The sequence below is a fragment of the Lytechinus variegatus genome, chromosome 9 (assembly GCF_018143015.1).
Source record: "Lytechinus variegatus isolate NC3 chromosome 9, Lvar_3.0, whole genome shotgun sequence".
Taxonomy (NCBI): Eukaryota; Metazoa; Echinodermata; class Echinoidea; order Temnopleuroida; family Toxopneustidae; genus Lytechinus; species Lytechinus variegatus.
In genome coordinates this window covers 678,446-699,268 of record NC_054748.1, presented here as the reverse complement: position 1 = coordinate 699,268, position 20,823 = coordinate 678,446, and the positions used below count along the sequence as shown (strand labels likewise).

Genomic DNA, 20,823 nt, shown 5'->3' with positions numbered 1-20,823 from the left:
CCCCCTTCCTTCTTTTCAGAAATTTGGCGGAAGCAGATTCTTGTTGTGATAATCAAATAATTAATTAATTAATTAATTTTTCTGTGAGATCCGTTTTTGATTCTCAAAAGTCCGCTTTTTGAGGTCCTTGTCTTCTGGGTTGGGGTTTGTTACCCCCCCCCCTACCCCCTTTGCTTCTCTGTTTTTTTTTTTTATCTTACTACTAGATCACCCTACGGCAATAATGAGCCTTTCGGACTCTCTTCCTGAAGAGCCTCAGGCGACTGCTGTTTCGGGGCCCGACACCGGGGTCTTATCCCCCACCACAGGTAGTATAGATAGCGAGAACAGAGTCAGAGCCCCGTGGGCTCTCAAAGGGGTGGAACCGTGGACGCGCGTTCACGTGCCCCGCTTAATAAGGGTGGAACCGTGGATTTGCGACCACGTGCCCGCACGGTGATGGCCAAGGCTTCCGTCCCGGAACCTGAACCTTATCGGGGAGCGTCGCACTAGTACAGAAAATGACGACTCCTCTAGGGCTGTCAGACCCACCGGCCATCGGGTCACCTAAAGTCCGGGGGGAGAGCACGGGTCTCTCCACCCGGCAAAGACTAGGCTCGATGCCGTGTAAGACCCCTCTAGGGAGCGTCGGCAAAGGGCTACCAGCCCCTAGTCGGAAGAGGCACCTGAGTCCGACCGTGTCGGACTCTCAATTCAATCTGACGCCGTCAGATTCGGCCGACGCCTCCTCTCGCTCGGCTAGCTCTCCCCGTGGGAGAGCTAAGGAGAGGAAGACAGGCGCAGCCCAGCCTCTTGTCCCTTCTTCCGCTCCGGCGCCGGAGCAACCGAAGAAGAAGAGGAGAACCACAGACGTAAGCCCCGCTCCGTCGGGCGGTCTGTCCTCTGATTCTTTTGATGGCCAGGCCTCTCAGCTTTTCAAGCTAATCTAGAGTGCCCTCCAGCACTGCGGGTTTTTACCCCCAGGCTTGCCTGCTTCAGCCGACGGTACTACTAACCGAGCGGATCAAGCAGACACCGGCCATCCAACACACCGAGGTGCCTCTAGCGATTCTCACGAACCGCCGGCCCTCAAATAAATGGCCAGGCGTCGTAACCTCCTGTTACAATTAAACGCCCTCGAGTATCACGGATCTTATCCTCATACTCCCTGTCAGCTAAAACCGCCGTGTCCAGCATCGGGCAGGTCAAGCAGACAGTCGCCATCTCACGCCTCGGAGAGTCACCGGCAATATCATGATTCGCCGGCTCACGCACCTGCAAGGGAAATTCCCGCTAATACACAGGTGCTATCGACATACGGGCGTCGCCCGCCACTATGTCGCCAGACTCCCGATGATTGTACCCTCTTCTGCCCCCCGGCGGGGGCCGCATAGAAGAGGAAGAAGAAGAAATTCTAGGTCGCTAACCCCGCTGTGCGGGCAGACCTTCCCTTCTGATTCTTGTGCCGACGGCCAGGCGTCGTAACTTCATGTTACAACAGAACGCCCTCGAGCATCACGGATCTTTATCCTCATGCTCCCTGTCAGCTAAAACCGCCGTGTCGAGCACCAGGCAGGTCAAGCAGACAGTCGCCGTCTCGCACCTCGGAGAGTCACCGGCAATATGATTCGCCGGCCCACGCACCTGCAAGGGAAATTCCCGCTAATACACAGGTGCTATGGACATACGGGCGTCGCCCGCCACTATGTCGCCAGACTCCCGATGATTGTACCCTCTTCTGCCCCCCGGCGGGGGCCGCACAGAAGAGGAAGAACAAGAAGAAAGTCTAGGTCGCTAATCCCGCTTTGCAGGCAGAGCTTTCTTTCTGATTCTTGTGCCGATGGCCAGGCGTCGTAACTTCATGTTACAACAGAACGCCCTTGAGCATCACGGATCTTTATCCTCATGCTCCCTGTCAGCTAAAACCGCCGTGTCGAGCACCGGGCAGGTTAAGCAGATATTCGCCATCTTGCACCTCGGAGAGTCACCGGCGATTTCATGATTCGCCGGCTCACGCACCTGCAAGGGAAATCCCTGCTAATACACAGGTGTTATCGACATACGGGCATCGCCCTCCATTATGTCACCAGACTCCCGATATTTGTGGGTCAGGCGTCGCACATACTCCCATGAGCAGTGCGGGTAATTCACCCACGCTTCATATCAGCTTCAGCCGCCTTGCTAAGCACTGTGCGGCTCAAGCAATCACCTGTCCTCTCACACCGGGCATTTATTGAAACGCTGTTCACCTACACGGTGACCCCCGTTTCTATGCAGGTGCTTCCGACATACGGCTTTCAAGCATCAATATGTCGGCAAGCTCTCGGTGACCGACGGCTGGACGTTGCATCCGTTCAGGCTGCATCTATGCGTCCCCGAGCATTACGGGTTCTTACCCTCGTGTTCTCCGTCATTATAAGACCGCCGCGGTCTTATTGCCGGTGTCGGGTATTGAGCGGATTGAGACTTCTCTCGCCAACCCGCACTCCGGGGAGCCATCGGCGAGTTACCTGCATGGGTATTCCCCCTTATTATGCAGGTACTCCCGAATTCGCCCTCTACGTCAAGCTCACGTACGGCGACGACTCCTTCAGCGGTAACTCTCTCCATTCTACCCCCTAAGCGGGCCCGTAGATTGGAGGTAAGAATCTCTTACATACCGCATGCCGCACTTCTCTCGTGAGAATGTTTGGCTGCTTTGAGAGGGCAACCTATCAGTCCGCGGACCGTCCGCCCAGGCGACGGGACCGTCGGTTTCTGGCCTGAACCTCACTTTCTATTCGAAAGTAAGGGTGCCCTGTCTTACTTAGCTCCTACCCTTGCAAGGCCAGAGTCAGGGCTAGTACAGACACCCGTCCTCCAGCGATCGCCGCTGAAGAGAGGGCGACTCCGATATGAGCACCATCACCGCTCAGCGGTATGTCTCACTACCTCATAGCTCTCCGAACTTATGAGTATGTATATCGGATCTGAATGTCACGGCGATTAAAAGTTCTCCTGTGCTTAGTAATCGCTACGCCTTCACCACCCGGTGCATTATGGTTATGTTAACCTATTTGTCTCGTATTCGGGCGGCTCGTTCGAGCCCTGCCCGAGCTGCCATCACCGGTCGTCCCCCCGGACACCGCCGGCAGCACCCGCACCGAATACCTGGAGGGAATCAGCTTTTCATATGCTAGATATCCCTCCTGTTGACATTCACAGCTGTTCCCCGAGTCCTTCCCGGTCGGGTAAGCATCATCTCGGAGGAAAGAAACCGCCGTACATCTCATGAGATTGTTGGCTATGTACGTGCGTTCAAGCTTGTTTAAAGCCCCAGACTTCTCTGTCGGCATTCTATGCCTACTTTCTGGGCACACCCACCGTACCGGGTCGGCGAGTTTACACCAAACTGTACCCCGCCAGACCATCGGTCGAGCTCTAACAGTCTATCTTATAGACTGCCCTCTATGTTGGTCAAGCTTGCGGGCGTCTCCGCCGTTTCCTCCTTGTGTGGAGTGGTCTACGGTGGATGTCTTACCGTGCCCGTTTGTCGAACCGTCTTCTTATTTAGAAGCTTTTCACTCGGCACACTCGAGTCGCCTCGCATGCTGCTTTCATCCTCCCTCCATGCAATGCATGTGGCCATGGTCACCGCACGACCGAGGATGATGTAACCGTGGATGTATGTATGCTTATGCCTACCTAACCACGATCACTACGACCCGCTTTTTCTCGGGCCGACTGTGGATGAGTCTCTCCATGTAAGTGATTTACTTCACTGGAGTTCTTCTTTTAGAAACTTAGATGCTCATCCCCCGCTGCTTAGGGCGTCATTTTTGCCGCCCCCCGCAGCTTTTTGGAACTCCTTATTCTCCGATATCGGACTGTTCCACGCTGCCGCAACCGGCGCCGGCGGTGCTTGCTCTTACGATCACCTGAGAGACCAGGCCTTGTGGCTGTTTTCATAAACAACTGGTTCTCACCGCAGACTGATGGAAATTTTTGTGATTACTTTCCTCAAGTCTCCTTCCTCCTTCGCTTGTTTCTTCAAGCGAGGACATCGACACTCTTAGCCAGTTTCCGTCCCTAACTTGATAGGACAGGGCCGTTGCTACCTCATTCGATTCCGTTGGGAACGTAACTGTTGAGGTATCATATCTGGCGATGCCTGTTCGTTAGAACATCTCTTGATTGTCGCTTTCACGTAAGATCATGACAGAGACTTTTCGCCAGCTCCCTCTGGCGTACACTTGCTGCTGCTAGGGATTCCCCCGCCCAGCGGACATCCATCGCAGCCTAGCCTCACGGTGCTTCAATCAGTACGGGAGAAAGGGGATCCTGAGTTCTCTCTCGATCACTCGGTCTATCACACTTTTGTCGTGATGTGTACCGCGCTGTTTCTCTGACACGCCCGGTTGAGCTGTTTTGACCAGACTGCCTTATTCTACATAGGCAGCAGGTCCGCGGCATTTCTTATTAACAGGATGGCACTCAGTCGCTTTCTCGACCCTTGACTGCCTTACGAGTGGTTTTCTTCTTAAATCCCTACTCTCCGTCGTTCCTGGTCCCCTTCGGACCGCTAGTAACGTTCTGCCACAGCTCTCTATCAGAATTCTGCAGATGTTCTGCCCTCACGCATTTGAGACAGATATCGAATTCTGGGTGCTTTCTCCCACGCGGAGGCTTCTGAGATATCTCGCCTTCTCAGATTGTTCGATTGATCACTTACTGAGCCTTAAAAGCTTCAGTTTTCCGATCACGATTCTTGTTGAAATTTTCAACAAATTCCGAATTTTACGCTCTAGTCAGCTGGTGATGTTGTTCTCCTGACACTAGGCCGAGGGCCCATGATACTTAGTATCATTCTTCTTGGGCTCTTTCTTGGAATCGTCGTTCACGACTTCTCGAGGTCCGCCTATTGACGCTCCTCTTTCCTTCACTCCTTGCTCTTAAGGACTTCTTCACATGAGGCTTTATCGCCTCCCCTGTCCTTAAGGCAACGGCCTTCGTGTCTTCATCTCCCTATTTTTACGCACTTCTTAGTCTAGACATGCCTCCCTTCACGTTGAATCCGTGTTGGTCTAGCAAATCAAATGGGTATATCCCAGTTATTGATGTAAATTATGAAAATACTTACCATGATTTTCTTATTTACGAGATAACTGGATATACCCATTTGAACCCTCCCTCCTACCCCTCGCCTTGTGTGACATGTCTTGCCCGCAGGCTCATGAGAGGAAATGGACGCCAAATTGCGCGACGATCTTGGGATAGTGCGTTGGTAGGGAGATGCAGCGCGCGCGCAGGAAAAGTTGTGTACTCTATATTCGGCACGCAGGTTCATTGTAATGAACTAGCAAATCAAATGGGTATATCCAGTTATCTCGTAAATAAGAAAATCATGGTAAGTATTTTCATAGTTTGCATTCTGGTACAAAACATGAGTTTTTATACCTGGAAATTTTTTTTTCCTGGAATGAAAAATATGCCATCTTTTATACGCGAAAAGAAACCCACTCCAGGCCGTTACCCCCGGTAATCCACTTGATCAAGTTATCACAGGGACTTGGTATACACTAACAATAATTAATGATATACCATCGGTGTATATTCATGTCAGAATATCATGTACACTATTACTCACCGGGGTGAAAATGTCTTTAATAATTCTCATTAACGTCATTATCCCCGAAATTATATCATGACGTCATCAAAATGGCGTCGGAACTCAAAATTCCCATTTTGCTACTTATGACGTCATTATAATTATGCAAATTTGACTTTAACTCTGTAGATATTGGTCAATTTTCGCTCAGTTTTCAATATGTTGTAGCTGAGGACATACTCTTTCTAATTTGATGCCTTTATTCACTTTTAAAGGAACGGATCATCCTGAAAAATGGCAAGTTATAGAGGCATGTCATTTTCGCTCATTTTGCGTGCAATCTCTATGGGAAATGACTTTTTCTCAAAACTGGATTTTACATTCCTCTATTTCGCGAGCCATATCTCCATTTCTATTGGTTGGTTTTCTCTGAGCTTGAAGTATGTTGTAGCTGAGATTGTAAGCTATCGCAAGTGTGGTCTTCGTTTTCCGATCAGATGCCGGGATCATGCCCGTATTTCACTTGCAAAATTGGATTTGAGATCCTCTTAATTTGCTTGTGTAGAAAGTCTATGGGATACAGTGCAGCTCAATAGGTAAGGCACCAGACTTGCATCCTTAGGGTCGAGGGTTCGAACCCAAAAGTGGGCATATTTTTTTTTCTTTCTTTTCAACTTTTCGCAAATGTTCCTTAATCACCATTACAAGGTATATTAGTTCAAATATCGCACAATAAAGTAGGTTAAAATCGTTTTTAATAGGCCTATAACATGTACAATGTGTATCGCCTACACCTACATGTATTTCACATATTCTCATTTCTCTCTTTTCAAGAGTATTCAACATGTTCTTTTCGTAATAAAAGTTTAGTTTTCAATATGAGCATCATATTGATCTCAATAAACATGGTGATTGTATTCATGATCATGAAAATCAGAGACAGATCACCTAATTCGTCCTCATGACGAATTAAAATTCTAGTTTGATTTTATTACTACGACGACGATGCGGCGGTTGCTAATATTACTACTACAACTAATTATAGTTATAATTTGGAAAACAGAGTAAAAACTACTTGTAGCAATTTATAATCAACAAAGTATAATTTGTCCAGTTAGTTTCCCCTTAAATGAATCGTCCAGGCAAAATCTCAAGAAATAGAGTAAAATTTGGCAATGCCGACAATTTTATCAGAATAGGACAAGTTTTAGAAGTTTATTAATATTTTGTGAAAACAGTTATATAATTATATGCACATCATCAAGGTGGGCTGATGATGTCACATCCCCACTTTCCTTTTACTTATGTTATTATACATGAAATATTTTTTTTTTCATTTTTTCATAAATCTGTAAATGATTTGTCTCCATTATGATAAAATAAGTTGCGGCAATAAATAAATAATGCACTTAGTTGTCAATCCAATTATTTCAGTTCTTGGTAAAAAAAACAATTGAATAAACCTAATTTCATGAAATAAAATACAAAATATAACATCATCAGCCATCTAATGAATATTCATGAAGACATGCCTAGAATAGACCAGTTCGTAGTTACTTCATGGGCAATTTTGGTCAAATTACCTTTTATTTCTTTCATCATGATAGGCAGATTTCAAAGCAAGATATTACGTAAGCTTGCCTTACATAGCAGGATGAAGTAATTGAATAGACAGAATAGCACACCAATGAACACTTAATGAAGGTATTTGTTGCATTCCTACATGAATGCATATCTTAGCATGTTGCACAATCGTACTTGACAAACTGTGAAATACCAGTCGATTGTGGAAGCATTGTTGTTTTTTGTGGATGTAAATGAAAACGACAATTCAAAAGAATATATAAATGATCAAGACATCAAAGTTGATGCTTATATCATTAGATTTTAAAGCACCATGTCACTTTAGTACAAATGACCTTCTTCTGATCATGCGTAGAATCTTTTGATCATGCGCAGAAAGGAAATACGAACTGGCTTATTGTTTCACAAGAATGATGCAAATCTTTAGAATTCAATAACTTCGTTATTTGTTATCCGATTTTGATCAATTTTCCATCATTTTGCTCTGCGAATTTTACTCTATTGAGTTTTTATATGTCTTTTATCACTAATACACGGCCCCAAATACATGTGTACCACCGTCAAATCAAGGTACAAAGTATACAGTACTTTACATCAAACAAAGTTAAAAAAATAACATAAGAATTCCTTGCCAACAAGTGAATAGATAATATATGAATGAATTGTTTGGACATATTGTATTCATCAAGCTTGTATAAATCCTAATCTTACATTAATAATGCAGTGATCAACAAACATTGTCTTACGTGTACCCTATAGGTTATAATGATTGTTTTTCAAAAAATTAACTTTAATATGTCTATTTTACATCGTACTCATAGAATGCAGTGTAATACAATGTTGAATATCATCTTCTTCCATGATGTGAGGGGGCAAATTACCACTGAACTATACCACTACGTTGTAATAGGTCCATCGGGTGCAAATTACCTGCAATTCGGCAAAGGCAAATGATCAAGCCAAACATTCGTGTTGAACCTGGATACAGCTGCATTTGAAAATGTTCGGTTATTTTCGGTGCGGACATTTGCATCGCGCGCCCAGCCGATAATGTAAACAAACGTAGATCTAGACTCTTCACTAGTCGCTTTTTAGCTATTTTTGCGGAGAATGCATTCGCCAGGGTGTTAAACGGAAACGCGCCCCCGGTATGCGGTTCCAAAATTTCGTAAGTGCATGCAGACCCAAAATTACTCAAAAACGTGAATTTGTGTACAAATCCAATGCAAATAGTGTTCTTGGCCAAAATTCATAGATGTATCATTATTTTTCCTTTTACTGCTTAAAATCTTTTATCTTGTTTATGGTCAAAATAAACTCTCCGACAATTTCCATTGAAAAAACAATAAAAAACAAAAATTCAAAAAACAAGGAAATACATAAGAAATTTAAAACACTATAGAATACATAAGAAAATAAATGTGATTTTGATTTTTTTTTAAATCAATTTGATCAAATGCCTATCTAGAGAATGTGAAACAAAAATTAGCATTTCAGGGGCATTGTTTTATTAATTAGAGCAAACTTTACGCATAATTTAGCATAATTAATGAGACATGAGATTTTTTGCAGAATTTGATGTTATAGTTTTGTAGATAATGCCATGGGTAACGCATGTGCCAATTTTCGTCGCGATCGCGCGATCGACGGCCGAGATCATAAGGGGGGGGGGGGCGGAATCAGCCCCCCCCCCCCGTCTTCTTATAGGCATCGAAATATCCCAGTCTATTTAGGGTTAAACTTATAAACACATCCCTCTGCAAGATATCTGCCATTCAAGTCCTTTACAAACACTGCACATTATAAAATAAACGTATACAAACGGATTTGTGATCTTTTTATTTTATTTATCAAAACACTGTACAAATGATAAACAAGGTCAGACAGTGAACGATTTACAATCACAAGTGGAATGCCTCTGGCCGTCTCACCTGCATCACGCAGTTCAATATAGCAGCAGTGCTGACTTTGAATACTACTCTAACTCGCACAAGATGTTCAGTGATACATTGTTACTCTTATGTCCACTTTTTATGAACTAGACCAATAAACTTACAGAGATATTGTCGTGTTGGGATCGGTGATTAGGGAAGCGTAATGAAGAAAACTTTGCAGAAAGTTATACAGTTCAAATCACAAAGTATTTAATCATCAATATTCAGCTACAGTTCGAAGTACATGAAGATTCAGATATAACAGGAGACGATGAATATAATAGTTTCGAAGTATAAGATTCAGAGATAACAGGAGACGATGAATATAATAGTTTCGAAGTATAAGATTAAGATTCGGAGTGAAGTTAATATAATATTCGATGGACGTCTAAGTCTTGAAGTCAGTCAGTCTATCTGGATGAGTGTGGGTCTAGTATTCTATCGTTGGTGTTCTCTATATTCTAATCATCAAGAAGTCTTATTTATATCCTTAGTTTTGGGGGTGTGACTATTTAAGGTGGGAGTGATCTAAACTTGATCTGATTGGTCTACAGCTCACTGTCTATCAAACTTTCTCTGGTATATGGGGTGTGGTGATGCTCTGTGCAAGTGACTGGGGCTGGAGTGTGAGTCATACTTCTTCCATGAAGTTAGCTGACGTCACTGAGGGTTGGTCTTTTTATGGTCAAGGCTTAGCAGTTAAATGGTATTGGGGGTTTTGGGATTCTAAGATGACATTGGGAGAGTTTGTAAACAAGTGAGGGTGAATGACTGAAAGGATAACAGGAAGTTATATTCATACTACATAACATCCCCTTTCTTTGGAAAATGAGGCTCCTCTCCTCATTTGGGAAAATGTATACAAATAGATAACAAAGGATATTTTGAAAAGTGAGTGAAACCAGAATAGTGTATCTCAATTGTCCACTGTACTTTCACTCTCTCTCACACGTACTATTTATACTAAGAGGATTAAACTTATTCTACATCTTAACTAATTCCAACTTAAACCAAAGATATAACTAACACATTGAATACATTCAATAAATATATTGAAATAAAGTAACACACAAGTAAATTATCAACTGATCAACCAATAATGATACTATATACATTAACTCGTGCAGACCTATGCACTTTGAAACAAACAAACTCCCCCAATGTCATCTTAGAATCCCAAAACCCCCAATACCATTTAACTGCTAAGCCTTGACCATAAAAAGACCAACCCTCAGTGACGTCAGCTAACTTCATGGAAGAAGTATGACTCACACTTCCAGCCCCAGTCACTTGCACAGAGCATCACCACACCCCTTATATCAGAGTAAAGTTATGACGTACAGATTGTTTTGGTCAAGCGTCCAAGGTTGACGAACACCTGTTTGATCGTAAAGAGTCTAGACCAGACCAATATAAAAGGGGTTCACCTCTGAACCAAAATCAGATGGTTAGAGACCGGTTATAGATTACTTCAGAGATTGTAAGAGATTACTTCAGAGATTGTTAGAGATTACTTCAGAGATTGTTAGATTGGTTGCAGATTACTTTACAGATTGCTACAGAAGAGTTTATATTTTATACTGCAGAGTATAGTCACCATCATACTTACTCATGTTCCTGTATTATTTGTCATCATCATCACCTTAGTTATCATCTTCAATAAATGTATATATGAACTCTACAGGCTTTGTATTGACTCCTTCATTTAAGTCTGGTTGAAAGTTAAAGTGCAATCGATCCAGCCCCCAACACGACAATATGATGGTTATTCAACAGATACACCCAATTCGGCCAAAGTTCATTGACCTTTGACCTTGGTCATGTGACCTGAAACGCGCACAGGATGTTCAGTGATACTTGATTACTCTAATGTCAAAGTTTAACGAACTAGACCAATAAACTTTCAAAGTTATGATGGTAATTCAACAGATACCCCGATTCGGCCAAAGTTCATTGACCCTAAATGACCTTTGACCTTGATCATGTGACCTGAAACTCAAACAGGATGTTCAGTGATACTTGATTACTCTTATGTACAAGTTTCATGAATCAGATCCATAAACTTTCAAAGTTATGATGGTAATTCAACAGATACACCCAATTCGGCCAAAGTTCATTGACCTTTGACCTTGGTCATGTGACCTGAAACGCGCACAGGATGTTCAGTGATACTTGATTACTCTAATGTCCAAGTTTAGCGAACTAGACCAATAAACTTTCAAAGTTATGATGGTAATTCAACAGATACCCCCGATTCGGCCAAAGTTCATTGACCCTAAATGACCTTTGACCTTAATCATGAGACCTGAAACTTGCACAAAATTTTTTAGTGATGCTTGATTACTATTATGTCTAAGTTTCATGAATCAGATCCATAAACTTTCAAAGTTATGATGGGAATTCAACAGATATCCCCAATTCGGCCAAAGTTCATTGACCCTAAATGACCTTTGACCTTGGTCATGTGACGTGAAACTCAGGCAGGATGTTCAGTGATACTTGATTAACCTTATGTCCAAGTTTCATGAACTAGGTCCATATATTTTCTAAGTTATGATGACATTTCAAAAACTTAACCTCAGGTTAAGATTTCGATGTTGAATCCTCCAACATGGTCTAAGTTCATTGACCCTAAATGACCTTTGACCTTGGTCATGTGACATGAAACTCTAATAGGATGTTCAGTAATACTTGATTAACTTATGGCCAAGTTTTATTAACTAGGTCCATATACTTTCTAAGTTATGACGTCATTTCAAAAACTTAACCTCAGGTTAAGATTTGATGTTGACGCCGCCGCCGCCGCCGTCGCCGTCAGAAAAGCGGCGCCTATAGTCTCACTTTGCTTCGCAGGTGAGACAAAACCATTGTCAACCAACCTATATTGGTTAAGCAATTTCAAATGGACGTAGGAAGTGCATTGCAAGAACACAGAGTATAGGTATGTTGCAATTCGTGCGCTCGCGCTGCAGCGAATCCTGCCGCACCACTGTGCAGGGATTGTAAGGCTGTATATGGGGAATACCGGCCCAGAAAATGTGGGCTTCTGATTGGCTGATCAACTTTTCTTCTTTTTTTTTGAGAGGGGAGATGAAGTTACGATCTTTGGTTTCATATGCAACATCATGCTATGCTTTGTATTGGAGAGCCAGATTTTATTGCAAACTTTATACAGAAGTCGGATTTGAAGAAATTTTACCACTGGATACCATATAGGGACAAAAACGGTATGTAATATGATTTTTTAACATCTTTTCTTGTGTTGTGTGAAATTTTAGCGAAATCTATTGCTGCGAAATGTATTTTTTTGGTTGCAAAAAGTGAGATGTTGGTCCGAATCTGCCGCTGCAACTTGCCATCTTCCTTGCGTTATGGCACAGTCGTGTATTGTGTTGTGAGTGACCGAAAATGATAAGTTATACCCGATTTCGAAGTAAATATTTTCATAAAAATATTTGTTCTCCCGAAACAAAAGTGGAAAATATTAATTTTATAATTAGTATTCTGAAATAAATTTCACTTACCGAATCGATATGAATTGAAATAGAAAGGATGAAGGTGGATTTTGATTGAATGTTGTGATGGTCTGTGGCATATGAATCTGAATTACATGCTGTAATATACATGTATTAGACTAGTGTGTTGCAATGATTTTAGAATGAACGTGCCGTGATTGAATTTATTTTTTTATCAGATCTGATTATATTTTTTACTTTCGGAGTTCAGGGGCAGATTCGGGGGGGGGGACATCCAGCCCGTGCGTCCCCCTTCCCTAATTTTAATGAGGGGCCCGGCCTATTTTTTTGTTGTTGTTGCTTTTCAAAATTTCCCTGGAACATGACATCGATAAATAGTGAACACTTTTTTTCTTTTGTTTAATTGTCATTTTTTTTCAACAAATGAGAACGATTTGATAGTGATTACCTTTTGTTTGGGGGTGTCATTTTTTTCATCCCCCCCCATTTAAAAACACACGCACACATACAAACACCAGTTAAATAAAGATTAATAAAAATGCAGAGACTCAATATATTTTTTCTTCTTTTTTATATGTTTTATTGAACAAATCAAAACAAATCACACAATTACAATCAATCAAAGCATTTACAAATCATTGCATCATTAAACAAAACAAAACAAAAAACAGGAAGAAAAAAGATTGATAAAAATGCAGAGACTCAGGATATTTTTCTTTTCTTCTTTTTTTAAATATGTTTTGATTAACAAATCAATTACAATCGATCAAAACATTTACAAAATATTGTATCATTCAACAAAACACAAAAAAAGAGGATTTTTTTTTTTTTTTGGGGGGGGGGTAGTGGATGTCTGTTGTATCTGATAAACCTTAGCCTATTGAAAGAAGCAGGGATCAAAATATTTGTTGATCTACATCCCTTCCCCAAACAAACAAACAAAAAATACAATAGTGCAATGTAAATGTTTTTTCCTCTCAATCAGAGTTTAAAATTGAGTTCAAAAGAGCTAAAAAAAAATTTTCATTAATTTATGAAGATGCCTCCGAAGAAGAAACGTCCGCTGAGTATAAATACCAAGCCAGGAATAGCGAGGGCTCACCTGGAAGCTGAATTCTCCACTTTGCCACCTTCAAAGGAAGACTTGCGTAATGGACATGTCCTTAATTTGTACATTCTGTCATGCAAAAATCGCTCAGAAACTGAGAGACGTTTGTCAGCACAATATCTGCTGTCTGATGTGGATGGATATTCCAGTGATATTTCCATTTCAAGGGTGCAGGGTCTTTGCAACAGAACTCTTGAGAAATACAAAAAACTTACCAATCCCAAGGAATTTCAAGTCTTTTCAGTAATATGTAACGAATCATTCATCCCACCAGAGAAGAACACAAGCAACAAACACACTCCATCACCTGCTGCTCAAGTTCCACAAGACCACAACTCTCCTTCAACATCAACCGACATGAAAGACAGTGCTCTTTCAACATCAACAGAAACAGAAATTATGGACAATCCACCTTCAACAAGTTCAACTCCATCAGCATCTGTATCATCAAATAAATCATCAATATCAACAAGAAGCAGCTCAAAGGTATTAACATCTAGAAAACAGAAACTAAAAAAAAGATTGCTCTTCATGTCATCATCAAGGGCAGAGCTTCTGGCTAAGCACACTGCTCTCAAAGCAAAATTGAAGACACCCAAACGTGTGATCAACCAGTCCTTGAAAAGGAAACAGAAACAAATACTCCTTAAGGATAAGAAGATCAAAGAGCTGCAAAATCAACTGAATGACAATGATGTGGCAATGGAACTTGAGGCCACCAGAATGAAGTTAAATAAACTCAAGAAAGCACACTTTCAACATCAACAGAAACAGAAATTATGGACAATCCACCTTCAACAAGTTCAACTCCATCAGCATCTGTATCATCAAATAAATCATCAATACCAACAAGAAGGAGCTCAAAGTTATTAACATCTAGAAAACAGAAACTTAAAAAAAGATTGCTCTTCATGTCATCATCAAGGGCAGAGCTTCTGGCTCTTAAAGAAACTGATCTTGACAGTATCCGCACAGAGTATCCAAACTTGGATTATTCCAAAGTGGATGACCTACAAGACATTATTGGTTGAAAGGTGGTTGGGAAGAAAGCCTGCCGTGCTTGGTATGAAAACCATGAGTTGAAAGTGTAAAATGAAAAATTGAAAAACTAAAAAACAATAAAGTGTACACAGTTGCCTATTGAGGAGAAGCTGAATGTTATGATGATGATGCCGAGGATTATGACATCCCCATGTTCCAGCTGGCTGCTGTCTTGCTTCATGGCGACCTTATTTTTGCATGAAAGGTATAAGAATATGATAAACAGACAGGTTAATATAATAATCAGGTTGTTGATTTGTTATTCATGTACATGTATTTGTTAATACATTTCCTAAATGTAAATGCAATGACTTGAAAATATCATGAAATGAAAAAAAGTTAATTCACAATTGATTATATAAAAAGCATTTTGTATTACCGTACCATGGAAAAGACCAAATACTGTAGTTGATCTAACACAATTTTAATCATTTGACAGAACTTTACATAATAAATGTGATTTTATTATGTAAATTATCATTAATTCAATCAATTAATCAACCCCTAAAAAACTCTTTAATATCTAATCTAAAAAAAAAAATTGCATACGATTAGTGCTTAGACATTTGTAAATTTTAGCATAATTAATTAATTGATTAATCAGATGGCAAAAATTTATTTCCAATCCGGTGTAATTGTAGAAAAATTATAATTATGTTTCTGTAAACTTTCTCAGAGATCTTTGTTGCAATTAAGAGTTATACAGATTTAATGAGTGATATCATGTTTATATTTATTAATTTGTTGATTAATTGATTAATTAACTATGTCGTTATCCTTGCTAAAATATATTTTTCTGTTTCAGCATAAACTTATCTACCATTGCTGAAAATTTCATGCAAAAATCTTCATTCTAAAGAAATATGTTAAATTTTCTTCTCAAAAGGGTAATTTGGTCACAATTTGGTCACAGTTCTGATCACAGCTTTTGTTTTAAAAACAAAGGAATACATAAGAATTATATTGATGATGTTCGCGAGCTTTAAATTGGCATAACGTTTTTATTACTGAGGCTATTGGGTGAAATGAGGTAGCAAATGAAAGGTATTGCTGAGCTTGAAATGATATAATAAACCAATATCTTCAATTGTAAATTTTATTTTTTTTGTAACATACCAACAAAGTAATGATTGCAAAATAATTTTGAATAAGTTTAGGCACTGCATTTTAGGCATACAGGCAGGTTTTGGTCACTGGTTTTAGAGGACTGTTGCCATTGGTGAATGAACCTTTAACATTGAAATTAAGTATTTTATATTACATAACATAATTATGTGGCAGCAGCTTTTACACTATATGACATCTCAATCAAAAGCTTAAAATTCCAACACCTTTCATCTTTGATGGATTTTTTGAAACCTTTACAACTATGACTTATTATTTTATTCCGGAATTTTAAGACCATTATCCCAAGGGTGAACTTCCCCTATAGGGGGTAGAGCAACATCAATTTGGCACAGCTCAGTGGTTGCCGTGCTCATCATCAACTGAGCAAATTTCTTTTTGAGGATATTTATTTCTGATGTTAATTAAAAGGAAAATAAAAAAATGATTATTATTAGAAGTCTTAATACTGGTTCTTCTCCCACGACCAAATTTACTAGCAGCAGAATGAAGCACTGAAATCTAATATCAGGGTCACAGGAGCTGCTGAGAATGGAGCAGCTCTACGACGATGGATGGTTGCTGGTCTTGAGATAGGAAAGAATGGTTTGTTTGAGGACCTAGAAGGAAAGCAGATGATGAAGTGATTGCCACTGTACATAGGCGATAGGTCAATGTCAAGGACAACATTGCAGAGAATATGGCAGCTGTATGGAGCTAATAGCTGATGTAATAAAGGAAGGTTGAACTATGCCGTTGCTTCCTAATCTCATGAATATCCATGGACAGAAAATCAGAAATCATCTGTCAAGAATGGCTACTTTTAACCCTATCTAGACCGGGGGGGGGGGGGCCTCGGAGGCCCCCCCCCCCTCAACGAATCGCGCGATATTTTCACCGCGCAAATTTTTTTGACCGCGCCGCTCGCTGACTTTTTACTTTCAAGTCTTGCGCAACTTTTGAGACCAATTTTGCGTCACCCGGGTACGTGGTTCCGAAATTACGCAACATTATGTAAGTGCATGTCAGACCAAAAATTGCTCAAAAACGTGATTTCGTGTACAAAGTCAATGCAAATTGTGTTTTCAACCAAAATTCATAAATGCATGATTATTTTTAGTTTTGCTGGTCTAAATGTATTTATTTTATGCTTTTTATGATCACAGAAGAGTCCCCAACAAATTTCATTGAAAAAACAATGAAAAACAAAAGGTCACACAAGTGGAATGCCTCTGGCCGTCTCACCTGCATCACGTGGTTCAATATAGCAGCAGTGCTGACTTTGCATACTACTCTGACTCGCACAAGATGTTCAGTGATACATGGTTACTCTTATGTCCTCTTTTTATGAACTAGACCAATAAACTTACAGAGATATGATGGTTATTCAACAAAAAAACCCAACATGGCCAAAGTTCATTGACCTTACATGACCTTTGACCTTGATCATGTGACCTGAAACTCGAACAGGATGTTCAGTGATACTTGATTACTCTTATGTACAAGTTTCATGAATCAGATCCATAAACTTTCAAAGTTATGATGGTAATTCAACAGATACACCCAATTCGGCTAAAGTTCATTGACCTTTGACCTTGGACATGTGACCTGAAACACGCACAGGATGTCCAGTGATACTTGATTACTCTAATGTCCAAGTTTAACGAACTAGACCAATAAACTTTCAAAGTTATGATGGTAATTCAACAGATATCCCCGATTCGGCCAAAGTTCATTGACCCTAAATGACCTTTGACCTTAATCATGAGACCTGAAACTTGCACAAAATGTTCAGTGATGCTTGATTACTATTATGTCCAAGTTTCATGAATCAGATCCATAAACTTTCAAAGTTATGATGGGAATTCAACAGATATCCCCAATTCGGCCAAAGTTCATTGACCCTAAATGACCTTTGACCTTGATCATGTGACCTGAAACTTGCACAAAATGTTCAGTGATGCTTGATTACTATTATGTCCAAGTTTCATGAATCAGATCCATAAACTTTCAAAGTTATGATGGGAATTCAACAGATATCCCCAATTCGTCCAAAGTTCATTGACCCTAAATGACCTTTGACCTTGGTCATGTGACGTGAAACTCATGCAGGATGTTCATTGATACTTGATTAACCTTATGTCCAAGTTTCATGAACTAGGTCCATATATTTTCTAAGTTATGATGACATTTCAAAAACTTAACCTCAGGTTAAGATTGCGATGTTGATTCCTCCAACATGGTCTAAGTTCATTGACCCTAAATGACCTTTGACCTTGGTCATGTGACATGAAACTCTAATAGGATGTTCAGTAATACTTGATTAACCTTATGGCCAAGTTTTATTAACTAGGTCGATATACTTTCTAAGTTATGATGTCATTTCAAAAACTTAACCTCAGGTTAAGATTTGATGTTGACGCCGCCGCCGCCGTTGCCGTCGGAAAAGCGGCGCCTATAGTCTCACTTGCTTCGCAGGTGAGACAAAAACAAAGAAATACATAAGAAATTGCAAAAAACAATATAATACATAAGAAAATGATTTGATATCGCAATTTTTTTCATGTACACTTGCTAAGAACACCACAAAGAGTTTCTATACCGAAAATTAGTACATTTGGAGCTTTATTTAGGGAGTTAGAGGAAAAAGAATGATTTCGCATACTAATTATGCATAAATTAGCATAATTACTTAATAGCAATTCGCATGAAAAATCTAACTATACAATCTTGTAGATTATGTCCCAGGCAATCCGCGTGCCGATTTTCGGCGCGATCGCGCGGTCGACGGCCGAGATCTTAAGGGGGGGCCTGGGAGGCCCCCCCCCCGGCCATATGAACTCCCAAAATACCCCGGCCTAGATAGGGTTAAAAATCAATAGTAATAGGTAGCCTCATAAGGACCGCACCTGCAAGTCAACAATGAATATGCATATCGTGACGTCGCAACGTTAGTATTGAATATGCATAACATGATGTCATGCGGGGCAGAGGGGAAACCCTTAACCCTAAAAAGACTTGGGGAGCCTTTTAGGCCCACCCCTGTACATAAATCGCGATAACTTTTTTGTGCATGAAGCGTTCGCGCAGCCATTTCATGACTTTTTTCTCTTTGAGTTTTGCGCAACTTTTGATACCAAATTTGTATACCCCCATGCCGCGGTTGCAGAGTTACGTAACATTTTCGTATCACATGTCACGTAAAAAATTGAAATTTGTATTCGTTTGTGTGTAAAGTGTATGGTATTTGAATGTTATACACATTGTTTTCTAACTACATTTTTATTTGTTTCTTTCTATATTATGTCACTTGTGAATTCAAGTAGCAGTTCTAGGATATGAAAATAATGAAAAACATTGCATAAAAAAATAAAGAAATACATAAGAAATGCAAAATAAAGAAATACATAAGAAATTAAAATCAAAGAAAAAAATAAGAAAAGTAGTGCAAAATACCAGAATCGCTTGCACAACTATATTCTTGGGTGCAGGAAACACTGAATAGACAAGTAATGTCACACTTTAGTTGATTATGCTATAATTGATATTGAATAAGTTATATATTACACAAACCCAAAATATATCTAGAATACTCAAGAATTTGCAATATGCAATATCTAATGTCCTAAAGTTTGAATTCTTTTGCAGTAAGGAGAAAACAGTTTAGGTTTAGTGGTGTTTATTTGTACCCTAGATTATAAGTCTTTGTTGGATCCCCTCATCCTCTACTAATCCCCTTCCCCATTCATTGCTGTGTGCAGGAGGTGAACTTGCATTGTCTCTTCCCTATGACAGTGCACTGAAACAAAAGTTAGTGTTGCTTCATTATACAGTTAGTGCTGATAGACAACAGTCATCTTTTTCTTTATATCAGGAGCATTTAGAAATCTTAATATTGTTGATTGATAATTGTATTTCGAATCACGGCTTCAACATCTACTGGTGTTTCAGGGAAGAGAACTTCAAAGGTGAGTGTCTTTATTTCTTTCTTTCTTCTTTCACCCTTTTTATGACTTTGATTTTGCCTGATTTTTTATTTAATGACTTTTTTATCATGCATGAAGCGTATAAAACTCTGATTTACATGCAAGTATATACATGTGTGAATATGGTAATTGTGCAGTTATTTTATAACATACTGAAACAAAGTTATATTCCTATTTTGACACCATTATAATATATTTTATATATTTTTCCCCATTGCTAATATTTGTTTGCATTTTGGAGGTAAATTTTGAATGAATAAACATTTTTTTTTTTCCATTTTCATCACAGAGGAAGCATGTGGAACCTCAGCCTGAGCCCGAGCCTGCGCCCGAGCCTGAGTCCGAGCTCGAGCCTGACCCCCAGCCTCAACTTGACTTTGAAATGCAGCTGCTGCAGCATTTCGAGACGGAGAGCGATGAAGGGGATGATTTGCATGAACTAATGGGCATGATTGACCCAGAGTCTGAGTCCGATGATGATCATTCTGAACCTTTGGAACCCCCTGAACAAGACCCGGAAGATTTGCCTCCTGTACGTCAGAAACGAGCCCACAGAGCAGTCAGGAGTATTGATACGTCATTGGACCCTGACAATTACGACCCCTGGAATCTCCCCAACCAAACAGAAGAGTACACAGTTGTGGTAGAGAAGCCAAAACGCAACACTCCAGAGAAAACTGTGCAGTGGATAACAGCACCGCCACAGCAGTGAGGGCGCCAAAATATCGCAAATGTCCTGGCAGGAGTTCCTGGTGTGAATGGCCCTCCGAGGAATGCTGACACTCCAGTAAAGGCTTGGGGATGCCTTTTTACTGACAAAATGCTCCAGTTGGTCGTCACCAACACAAACAAGAAAATCAATAAGTTTCGCGCAACTCTCTCGCCTAACATCCTCGATTCAGACAAGATAACTTACCTCCATGAGACTACAGCATGTGAAATACGTGCTACCATGGGAATGCTGTACGCCCGGGGAATGCTTGGCCAGAATCTTCTGCATGTAAACTGGCTCTTTGGTGAGTGT

General features: G+C 40.5%; 1 protein-coding gene across 1 annotated transcript; it reads left to right on the top strand.

The window, feature by feature from the left end:
• The first annotated feature begins 13,593 nt into the window (after positions 1-13,593).
• On the top strand, positions 13,594-14,699 carry LOC121421479. Its single transcript, XM_041616196.1, has 2 exons — positions 13,594-14,048; positions 14,429-14,699. Exons 1-2 carry the CDS (start codon positions 13,594-13,596, stop codon positions 14,697-14,699), a joined length of 726 nt encoding a protein of 241 aa, XP_041472130.1.
• The last annotated feature ends 6,124 nt before the right edge of the window (positions 14,700-20,823 follow it).

What these genes read in the sequence shown, in the direction of transcription:
- LOC121421479 (XM_041616196.1), top strand. Translation starts at nt 13,594, where the DNA reads ATGAAGATGCCTCCGAAGAAGAAACGTCCGCTGAGTATAAATACCAAG. An exon ending in AAAGACAGTGCTCTTTCAAC is followed by an intron (nt 14,049 to 14,428) that starts ATCAACAGAAAC and finishes CACACTTTCAAC; the next exon opens with ATCAACAGAAACAGAAATTA.